The sequence below is a fragment of the Silurus meridionalis genome, chromosome 1 (genome assembly GCF_014805685.1).
Source record: "Silurus meridionalis isolate SWU-2019-XX chromosome 1, ASM1480568v1, whole genome shotgun sequence".
In the NCBI taxonomy this organism is placed as follows: Eukaryota; Metazoa; Chordata; class Actinopteri; order Siluriformes; family Siluridae; genus Silurus; species Silurus meridionalis.
Window position 1 is genome coordinate 9,441,089 of NC_060884.1, and position 12,425 is coordinate 9,453,513.

The 12,425-nt window shown below is 34.2% G+C and overlaps 1 protein-coding gene across 1 annotated transcript; it reads right to left on the bottom strand.

The window, feature by feature from the left end:
* Positions 1–3,803: 3,803 nt before the first annotated feature.
* On the bottom strand, positions 3,804–12,289 carry LOC124392571 (cytochrome c1, heme protein, mitochondrial). Its single transcript, XM_046859712.1, has 7 exons — positions 12,134–12,289; positions 9,176–9,366; positions 8,859–8,985; positions 8,359–8,516; positions 4,997–5,157; positions 4,526–4,626; positions 3,804–4,061 (listed from the first exon to the last, which is right to left on the bottom strand). The coding sequence occupies exons 1-7, from the start codon at positions 12,212–12,214 to the stop codon at positions 3,957–3,959; spliced, it is 924 nt and encodes a 307-aa protein (XP_046715668.1). The 5' UTR covers positions 12,215–12,289; the 3' UTR covers positions 3,804–3,956.
* Positions 12,290–12,425: the final 136 nt, after the last annotated feature.

Below are 12,425 nucleotides of genomic sequence, written 5' to 3' on the forward strand. Positions count from 1 at the left end.
AGTGCGTGTAGATACGTGATATGGCCAAAAGTATTGGGACACCGACTTCCCCACCCATATGTGCTTCTTCTCTAAACTGTTGCAGGCACATGATTGTGCAGGACGTCTTCAGATGCAGCAGCATGAAAGCTCCATGAAGATCTGCTTCACATGGATCTCCTGCTGTAGAGCTCCAACCGTGTTAAAAACTTTAAAAAAACATGTTTCATGCTGATTGCACCCCAGGCCTCCTCACCTCACCTACATCAGTACCTGACTTTGCTAAAACCCCTGTGACTGAATGAATTTCACACAAAATCTAGAGGAATAACATCTCAGAAGACTGGATCTTATTATTACAGCTAATGGAGGATTTTGGATGTTCAAAGAAAAGCTCATAGCAATCTTATAGTCAGGTGTCCATAAACTTTTGGCCATATACTTAGCATTTTAAGTAACAATTAGGTTGAGAGTGAAATCATTATATACTTCATTTAATTGGAAATGAAATTGTTTTATTTATTCACCGGATTATTAAATTATTCATCACTATTAAATAATTATTATCCATTTTAATGTAATTTTATATATATATATATATATATATATATATATATATATATATATATATATATATATATATATATTTATTAAAGAAGGTTCTTTAAAAAAGTTACTAAAAAGTTACTTTTAACAGTAACGCATTACTTTTTGGTGAAAGTAATAAACAAAGTAATTGAGTTACTTTTTGAATGAAGTAACACCGGTTCCCCGTTTTCGGCGGAGGGTCGCATCAGTCGCTTAGTTGATGACGTGTCACTCAGTCGCTCTCATTGTTTAATGTGACCTAAAGATTGTTCTCTCTTTTCAAGTGATCGGAGCATGCTTTTAAGGAGGAGAGCGTGTGTGTGTGTGTGCGCACGCGCGCCAGAGACGTGCTGCTTGGGGCACTAAGCAGACCGACACAAAAAAATAAAAATAAAATAAAATAAAAGTGGCTCCCGTATTCATACGCTCTCCCACAGTAACTTTTTTTTAGTTTTATACTTTTATTTCACTAGAAATCTTGAAAAATGTCTCCCAAGAAAATCAGTGATGGTGCTGTGAAAACAAAAGTAAATAGAATTACCATGGAAACCGAGGAGGTTATGAGTGTGGTGCGCGTCTTTCACTCGCAATCAACCACTACCACATAAGTGTTAAATTATGTTTATATTACGGTCATTTGCGGTGTATTTGTTTTTAAAAATAGACTACAAATACTTTTTAAGTGCAGAAATAAGTGATCGAATGACATCTCGGAACGGATTAAATCACTTTTACATTCATTCCTATGGGGAAAATCAGTTCGAACATACGAGCAAATGGACACACGAGCAATTTTCAAGAACGAATTATGCTCGTACAACGGGGTTCCACTGTATAGCGATCTGCTCCCGTTTAGGATGCAGTCACGCTAGTCTTAGCAAGCAAAGGTTATTTGGCTATCTGCTGTGAATTTGGGCGGAACCGGATATAACAATGTCAAAATAGGCAACAGAGCAGGCAGCTTGTTACAAAAAAAGCGATGTTTTATAAAACAGGACACAGACAGATGATACCACCGGCTTGCTCATCAGGGACGAACTTACTTATAAAGAACATCTTTATAAGCTCATTCTTCAGCCCTCCAGAGGGTGGTGCGGTCACCTGCAGGACATCTATCAACATCTTTCTCTGTTACGCTCAGGGAAGTGCTTCTGATCCACGGAAGCAAACACAGAGAATGAAGAGGAGCATCTAACAGCAGGCCATTCGGAATTTAACCCAGGAAACATCTAGCACCTAGAACTAGGACCTCTCTCATTCTCACTCTCCTTCACTGCACAATCTTTTGCATTATTTGCACTGACATGTCACTTTAACTCTGAACTAGCACAGCACAGTGTCACTATACACTTGATTTCTAACCCTAACCCTTTCATCTGTACTATTGTCAAAATCTGTCATAGACATATCCATCCCTTTGTTTAATTCATGAGTGTGTGTGTATCTATATATAAATAATTATTTTTCATACTATATAGTTAGACTATACTTTTATACTTATTTTATTTATACTTATGTTACTTTATTCTTTTTAATCTTTTATGTTGTACTACTAGTTATTCATGTTTACATGTTGGGCAGTCGTGAAAAACATTTAATTACATGTCGTACTCTGTATGAATGTGTAGGTTTCAAATAAAATATGAATTGGATTTTAACTATTTATCCTGCCTGTTGAAATAGTTACTGGAGCTGTGGGTAATCTCACAAATATTTTAAATTCCATACAACACTTCCCCCCAAAAAAACAAGAATTTCCCAATAGTGCCATAATAAACAATGAAAATGTCAACATATTTCATATCGTATGCTTTTTCCTGTTTGATTGGTAATTGTAAAGACTATCCAGTGTGTTCTCAGAAGAGAATTGCTTCTCTTGTGAATATAGTTTAGCTTGAAGAAATGAGATCTTCAACGTAAAATAAACAGTGTTGGGGGTAACGCGTTACAAGTAACGTGCGTTACGTAATATTACTTTTCTGGAGTAACGAGTAAAGTAGCGCGTTACTTTATAAATTAACACATTAATATTCTGAGTTACTTTTTTTTTTTTTTTTAAAGTAATGCGAGTTACTTTTCAATTAAATTATTTTGCATAAAAAAATAAATACTGAATTAAAATGAACGTAGTCACGTAGAATCGCGCACTCATACGTGCGAGCAGCGGGAACAGAAGCTGGTCAGAAGCGGAGATGGCAAACCAGAGCATTACATTACTGTGATGGAAGTATTCTTATTATTTTGAAATAGTCGAGGAAAAGGAGAAAGGAATAATGGTTAAGTGTAGATTATGTGTTGGTGAAAAGCTCTTGTCAACTGCAAAAAATACCACTTCAAAAAAAAAAAAAACATCTGCATGCAAAGCACAGCACTACAGATGTGTGTGTGTGTATAATGTTGCATATATGGAAATGGAGACAGAAATATAGAAAACTTTTGCCGACTTTCCACCACTGCAGCTCTATGGACTGCTCAGAATAAAAGTTTTCCGTGGGAGACACATGTACGATGCCATCGCAGCAGAGATAGAGAGCAAATTCACAGTTCATTTGCTCTTTGTGGGAAGATAAACTGCCACGGTCACTGATAATAGCGCGAACTTTGTAAAAGCGTTCAGAATGTTTCAAGCTGATGATGAAGCAGAGAATGATGTAGACGAGGACGAGGTCATATTTACGGAATTGCACGATGTTTTATGAGATGATAGTGAAAGGTATGTTCTCCCTCCACATCACCGGTGTGCAGCCCACACCCTTAATCTTATATACACGAACGATAGTTACATTTCTGACGGCGAATTCAGATTGCAAAGCAGTGTACAGAAGTGCGACTGGAAAGTGTTCAGCCTTGTGGTCAAAATTTAGTCGATCATCTTATTGTTCTCTAAGAAGTTATTAAGCATTTTAAATGTTTAAGAAATGTCTTTTGCCCTAATATAACTGATTTCTTAATGGCAATTATCTATATTACACCTGTTACATCTGTAAGGCGTGAAAGAGATACAAGTAACGCAAAAGTAACGCAAAAGTAATATAACGCATTACTTTCCATAAAAAGTAACTAAGTTACTTTTTTGGCGAGTAACTCAATATTGTAATGCATTACTTTTATAAGTAACGTTGCCCAACACTGAAAATATATAAAAATTTGATACTAAAGCAAAAAAAAATTAACCTCAAACAAAGGGGTTTTTTTGTTTAGATAATTTATATTTATACAGTAAAACAAAATGCAGCTGTAGTTGGTGCCCATTTTTTTTTTTTAGGTCAGCAGGTAATTTGGAACACAAGTTGACAAACTGGCAATAGATTAGGACAATCTGTGCACGCTGAAAAGTCTGACAAGTGTATATCAACTGTGATAACGGGAGCTCAAGCCTGCTGACAACTTTATTTTGGAGGCCTATAGGCAATCTTCCTGCTCTTTAGCACAGACCATTTGTGTCTCTTCAAGTAGTAGACAAGAGGGATGAGGATAGCTGAACCCATTAGCAGCTAGAAAGGAAAGAAAAACAAAAAGAAATTACACAAATCATAAACCAGACACAGAAGTAACTATCCATACAATCTACACTTAAATTAAATAAACAACAAGCATATATATTTTTTACTGATAACTTGAAATAGATGAAAAGTATGAAGTATAAGTATACACTAGTATGAAGTAAATTCTTAAAAAATGCATTACCCAATAGATATTCTCTGCAGTTTAACAAATAACCCCTGGGTAAGAGAATACTCTTGCATGGAAAAATTTATAAGAGTGTTCTATCAGAAAACTGGACATTGGGTTTTGTGGTCATTATAACTAACTTCCCATACAATTCCAGCCCTAATTCAAATTACTCAAATAACCCAACAAATATAAAGATGAATAAAATACACAACCCTTTTTGTATCGAAAACAATCCAAGTGATAAATAGCATAATAGCATTATAAAACTAAGGCAGAATAAAACCTTTAGTCCCATGCGCTTGCGCTGGTCATGCTCTGGCTCAGCAGCCCATCTCAGGAAAGTACACACATCTTTAGCCACCTGACTCATTGTTGCTGGGGTACCTGTGAAACAAGAGATCATCATTTTTAATTAAATAAACAATGTGTGCAGAAATAACCGACACCCTAAGGTCTTCCTATTGACTATGACCAATCATTCCACTGCACTGTGCACTATTTATTACAACAAAAGGAAGGCTTTTTTAATGCAGCATCAATGATTCAGATATAAATGGCATTAAATGTGAAAATAATTTAAAATATAACCGATCTTCAAAATCTGTGAATTATTAAGTTTATTAAAGATTTTATAAGTTTTATACATAATATATTATCAAACTATCCACCATAAACAGTTTATAAATGTGTATCCATTAAAATCTGTAAATGCTAATTAGTTTATTTTTGGAAAACATTCACCATCATTACTCACCATCTTCATATTCAAGCACCTCATTATAAATTGGTGGTGCCATTCCAATCGCCTGGCCAGGGAAGTAAGGGTTGTAGTATAGATCCTCTCTTAAAGACACACCTGCTGGAGGCTCACAGTAGCCCGTAAGGAGAGAAAAAATGTAGTCTTCTCCTCCATGCCTGCAAAAGAGAAAAGAAGAGACAAAATAATGTCAATGTTTACATAAAAATTTTTTTTTTTTTTTTACATTTTTATCCATACACCAGCCTACTTCTTAAAGTCAAGTCATATAAGAATTACAGACAGAGATGTATTTTATTGATTCAAACAGGTACAGCACAAGAACAATATAACGTTTGCTACGGATGATAAAACCAATGTGATAACATGGCAGGATACAGAGCATTTGCAGGTATAGCTGCTTTGTCAATTATAATAAAAACTGTATAAACCATCTAAATAATTTTTAAAACAATTTACACCAATGTGTCAAGACTTATGCAGAAAGTGCATAAACCACGATGCAAACAGTAAACCAAGAGGGTAAATACCTAGCTACTGGTAGTAATCCAAAACAATGTGGTGCAAGTATTTATAATTTAATAAAAACTTTAACGCAAATACATTTTAATGGCACTAATTGTATTAAGGTGTGAATAATGCAGAATGCATTTCGGTTTGAGGGTTTTTTTTTATTAAAAATATTAATTATAAATAAATAAATAGTAGCGAAATTAAAACCTTCAACGCAACACACTTATTCATGACAAAAAAAACAAAAAAAAACGCTCCATTGGGGGGAAAAAAAAAAAATCAATCAATAAACATTTGTTTTACTGATGCGCCAAGTCTCAAATCAAGCACCACAATCTGCCCAGATGCACTCATCTGGCAATTAAAACCATCCGTGTGGAAACATCCAGCAAAAGTCCGTTTGATGAATTACGCAAGTTAAAACACAATCATTAATTAAAAAAAGAATTTACAAGGATATTTTGTGTTCATGCTCTAGGTTGAGTATGGTTTCACTTATAATAAACTTACATTTGCATAAAGCATCCATACTTGTCCATGTTCATTAGAGTAATTTTATACAATTATTAATTCAAGGTACATTCAGAACAGATAAATATGTGGTCAAGATACAATTGATCACGAGTTAACTCATGACAAATTATGTGATTATTCTAGATTAAATATTTCAACTTATTGACAGCCCTAGTTATAATATGCATTCTCTTTTACACAAAGAAGCTGGTTAAACACACAACAAAAAAAAAAAAGAAAGAAAGAAAAAAAAAAAAGAAAATGCACAAATGGAAACTGTAAACTTTTTTATTAAGAGATTTGGTTTTATACACAATGCAATGCTTAAGATTTAATTTTTTAAATTATTTATTTAGGTATGATAACCAACTGGGACAAAATAATTAAATGATGTAGGGCTGCAACTAACGATTATTTTGATTAATCGGATAAAAACTATAAATGAGATGTTTTGCTTATTATAAGTATATACAATATTATAATTCAAGGTAGTCATGTATAAAAGTGTACTTAAAAATGCAAAAACCAGTCAGTTTAACCATCTTAAATTTAGACATTTTAAAGCTTATGTTTGTTGAGAAGTGCATGAGGGATTTCTCCTTTGAACAAATCCAATGCTGAGTTGTTTCTTTCTGTAAAAAAGACAAAAAACAGCATTTGTGTATGCAAGGTGAAGCAATTTGTATAAATCAACATTGTATTGTATTTTGCAGATGGCAAGTTGACAACTATGCTTAAAAAAATCAATATAAAACATAATACATTATTAATTTGCCAATTTTTGTTAAAAAAAAAAGACATTTGTTCAGTTGTAAAGAAAAGCATCTAGAATATATAATACATTTAATTTTGCATAATAATTTAATGATATGCATAAATTAAATATACGAACACTGATTAGCATTTGAACGTAGTAATGCCGCAGTAAATTACGTTTGAAAACAAAGTTAACTGTTGTAGACAAATGCTATAAAAAGAGAATGGAATAAAGAAACGCAGCAAGCTAACAGACTTGATTCAATAAAGGAAGAAATAAAATGCATAATCATTCGTTAAAAAACACAACTGTGACTAAAAATGTAATAATTTACCACTGCTGTTATTTGTTGCTTTCAGATTTAGTGTTTGTTCGCACCATTTTATTTAAATCCATCACTATAACGCGAGCGAGGTGGTTGCGCAACCCGATGCATGTAAGTCACGAAAGAACAGATCCAGTGCGACTTTCCCTAAGTTAATAAACAAACAGTTTACACAGTAGCACTTCATAAAATTTCACATGATGAGGATTATACAGTTTTTGCTTACCGTGCTGATGTTTCGTCTTCACCAGAGGATCACTGTAATAGTTCCATCCCACACAGGTCCCGCTTTTGCATAAGTTCTTTGATGCGTTTAATATGAAATGCACCCATGGTTGGATGACACTTGTTCCTGCTGCCGGTTGACCCTGTACTCTACACCATTTCACAAGCTGCTGTGTTATCTTGCTTTTACACTAAGACCATAACTTGAGCAGTTCAATTAATCGATAACAGCATTCGTTGACGAGTTTCATCATCGATTGTTATTGATTAGTTGTTGCAGCTCTACATTTTTGTATAATCTGATGTTTTCCATAGGTACATTATAATTGACTATCATTCAGTCTAATGGCTGTATTAGCCTTTTTTAAATCTAATTTAGAAGACTGTATATTGCAAGTGATGTGTTCTTTAAAATTGTCTCAAAAGTACTTGGTCTGAAAACATTTCTCTCTCACTGGTTGAACCATTTTTTTTCCATGTCTACTAATAAGGTCACAAGTTCAAGTTCACGAATACACTACCATTTCTAGACCTGGTAAGACAGAGGTCAACAAGGACCAGTTGCATTTTTAAATCATTCTCACAGACTGGCTGGTGGGGTGTTTGTGAGGGGCTTGTCTTTTAAATGTTGACTTTTTAATGATTAGTTTTAAGATACTGAAGCAATTTTAAGGGCTTCATTGACTCATTAGCTAATTGGAATGTGTTAATGGAGCATGTGAACTGCTCATATAGAGAAAACCATATTGTAGATAAATATCTTCAGATTTTCCTTGAAGGCTGCTTTCTTTTTTTTCTTGTCAATCAGTCGCCAAAATCTAAACAAATAATTGCAACCAGTACTTTAATTACTGGCCCAATTTTGACAAACTACTGTAACCTAGTGTTTTGATCAAGTCTAATTTAGGTAGGTGTGTTATTCTGCAGAGGCACAATTAGTTTAGGGTGTTTTGTAATTATGTTTTGTGGCCATATTCCAACCATATGGTTATAGCATGTCCTTTGGTAAAAGTAGACATATTTTACCTTGCATTAACAATGTAACTGAGGTCAGGGGGCAGAGCGCCGTTGTTGGCAGCACGAGCAGCTTCTGGGCTGTTGTATGGTTTGGGAAAATAATCAGAAAGTTTACCAGGCCGGGTAAACATTTCTCCTGTCTCATCAGGTCCATCAAGAACTTCAATCTGCAAGGGATTTAAGCAATCATGTTAACATCCATATGGTATCTGGCTGGCAAAAAAAACCCTGGTTATTTTATATTTGTATACATACATATATAAAAATTATATATGGTTACCATGTTACGATTGGGTGGACACAATGGCTAAACAAAGAACACAGGCATGCTTATTGGCATATACGTGACCTGAGGATCTGTGGTATTTGTTTGTTTGTTTGTTTTAACTGGGTTGTGCAGCGGAGCTCAGCTTTGCAAATAACTATAAACCTGTTTTCTATTTAAATCAAAAAGTGTTCTGAACAGGTGTTACCTCAAAAAAATATTGTGAATAAGAGAACAGTGGTACCTCCTCAGCTAATGCTTTAGCCTCTTCCTCTGTGTGAGAAACTCCCACCAAGTTACGGAAAGCCAGATACTCCATACTGTGGCAAGCTGAACACACCTGCTTGTAGACTTGATACCCACGACGAATACTACACATAGAAAGAAAATTAAACATTAAACTTCCAACAATTAGTTTTACATTATGTGATTCTTTTTTATAATCAATTCACATTTATTTGTGTAGCACTTCTAATAATTGATGTTTAAAATAAATTAGGCATTTATCCTAGCAGCCATTTTTCTAGGAATATGTTTAGTTTACACTAAGGCATTTAATACCTGTTGTGATCAAGAGCAGACAGTAAACCATTATGGCTCCAGGGGTAACTGGGAGGATGCAGCTCCAATTCAGATGCCCTGACTGACTGATGGAGCAGCAGAGCTAGTCCTGTTCCTCCTGTAGCTAACACTCCCAGTGTAGTAAGGGCCATCTTTTTCCCCTTTGGCAAACTGGCAAAGGACATGTTGACCTATAAGACATGCCACATACATTAATATCCTTTAGGGCTGAAAAGATTACTTGAGTAACTTAAATACAAAAATTCAAATAATTTGCCACGATGCTTCGTTTATACAATGCTTCACCACAGAGCATTATTACTGACACACCACCCGCTGAACTGAAACTCGAAGAACGAGGAGAAAACAGCAAGGGGCGAGAAGATTATTAATATGGAAGCCCGTTTCCGACACACATTAAAAAAAAGTTTTGACTTTATTTCTCACAATTCTACCATTTTTTTAGCCAATCAGGCAGCATCACCCCCTCTGTGGTGCCAGAAAGCGTTACACATTGAAAGTCAAAGTTTACAATCAATAGATTTGCATGGTATCAAACTAAGCCTCCGATCCCTGTCTAACAATCAGCGTAACAAGACAGATGAAGCAGAGGATCCTCATTCATAATTCAATTAATTTTTATTTGTATTGCGCTTTTAACAATGAACATTGTCTCAAAGCAGCTTTACATAGATAATGTGGTGATAAAAATTAATAATGTTCTTTAGAAGTGTAAGTTTGCCCCTATTAAGCGAGCCGGTGGCGACTCATTTATACACCAACAGCTTCACACTTCAGCCCGACAACATGGATGCCAAAGATGACTCCCCCTGATTTACATTCGACTATACAAGTTTTTGGAAAACTTGTAAACATAAATGCAAATGCATTTGCAAATGTAAAATTTAATGTAAAAAACAGAAACAAAGTTATAAATAAATAAATAAATAAATAAATGTGCAAAAATGTAATATAAGCACAAAAAAATTTTGTTTGCAATTCTGATAACTTTAAATTTGTTTTTCAGTTTTATACTACACATTTTTAAGTGTTTTTTAAACATTTGGTTCATGCTTATTTTTCAGTCCATGACTTCAATGCAGAGACAGAACCAGAGAGCTGATCAGATGAGCAACAAGCCTTCTTTTTGGAGGATAATTTTTTTTAATTTTTTTGTCACTGTGCTACTGCTCCTTCAAACAGGAGATTGCTATCTACTGCAAGTAATACACTGACTAAGCAAAAGCAACCTCATACAAACCCACTTCAAAAATAGTAGATATTCTGAATGGTAACTTTACTTGTACTTAAGTAATAGAGTAATCAGAGTAATATCACTTTTCCTCTGGTTGAGATGTCACATGTCAAATGTAAACGGTTTCATATCATTCATGATATTAAATCAAACAATTTTCAGTACATCTGTGTCAAACAATTCTTTTCAATTTCTCCCATCACTTTAATTGTATCATCTTTGTTATTGTATTAAAAATCTTTTCTATCACAACATAAATTCTGGAAATCATTTTGAGACACATTAAATATTCTTCTGATTAAAACTCTGAACAGGGGCCCCAAAACATTACCCACTGTAAAGAACTCACAAGTATGGCTCCAGACAATGATACAGCCCTTCAAACTAAGAGTTTAAAGAACAAAACTGGCCATATTCTCTCTCAGCTACTAATCACAAATGGTGAGCAATTGTAATCTCAGGTTTGCAAACATGTGCTTTCCTCCTTGGTTCTGCTGCACAGTGATGCCACACAAGAGCATTGTAAAAAGGTGTAGTTCGTTGGCTTCATGAGGCAGAAAATCTGCGATTTCAAATCAAAATAAAATTTTATTTGTCACATACACATACATACAGGGTACGACATGCAGTGAAATGCTTTTTACGCTTTTTACGATTTACATACTTTTTAAAGCAGACATAGGACAACAATTCCTATGAGGACAAATAAAAATACATTTTCTTTGGCATTTTTAATGGGTAAATGTGAAGAAGGGTTTTAACTGAATAATATTTCTTTATTATTTGGCACATTCAATTAACATTAATCAATTATCTCAAGCTTGTTTACAAAAAGCTGATGATAAACACTAATCTAAGTAACAGGTGTGATCCATAATGTCAAATTTGTATATGTGAATTATGAAATGTAAATTATTCTGTAAATGTGAAGCACAAGATCTGTTGAGTTAAATCAACAGTACCTAAAGCTTGTATTACAAACCTAGGGTCACTGTATTTAAACACTTGAGATAAACTCAATTTATGCTGCCCAAATAAAAATGAGTGCCATCACAGTCAGAGAAGTAGAGTATTTTGAAAGTGGGAATGGTATCAACTGCCAGCTTTTATATTTATATATATATATATATATATATATATATATATATATATATATATATATTTATATATTTTTTTTTTTTTTTTTATTCACAGTAATATGCGTTAGGGCTGCGAAGTTATAAAGACTGCACTATAAAAGACACTTAAAAAGATCATTAAGGTTTCTGATAACACAAGAATAAATCCTCTTAATTCACTTAGAAGTACACGGCAATTGAGGTTGTGTTGTATTAAAAATACAATTTAAGAAATTGTGCAGGCAAATGATATACCACAAACTGAGACAAAAACACCAGGCCATAGACGCAAACAATACCATCCAGTTTAAGCTGATAAAAAGGCTCACGCCAAACCAAAAACTCGAGCCATCACTTAATAATTGACCATTCGGGTTAGGTAAAATATATTTTGTCTGAAATATCAGTATTAGCCAAGTGAACAAACCTCCTCATTCAAATGGCAATGTGACCTTGCTTAGATTAGCTTACATGCAGTATCTAGCTTAGGTGCACACGAAGACAGCATGTATTTCATAGTCGTCATACTGGAAATATTATAGAATATAATTAAGGATCTTATATTAAGAAATCTTTTCATCATACCCGAGGCATGGGCAACGTTTTTGGTGCGGTAAGGAAGGTCTTACCGCACCCGGACAACACAACCATCCGGAGAGCCGCCATGTTCTTCCCTTTCAGAGAGACTTCCGCTGTCCTCTTCTTCTTCTCTTCATACAGCAATCAATGACTTGGAGAATGTTCGCCACCTACTGGAAATAAAATACATTTAATACAAATACTGTATCTATAGATTAGTTTTATTTCCTGTGATGAAATCGGCTTACTTTCAAAAGTTACTTTTCGAATAAAAACATTAATTAAAAATGCATTAGGT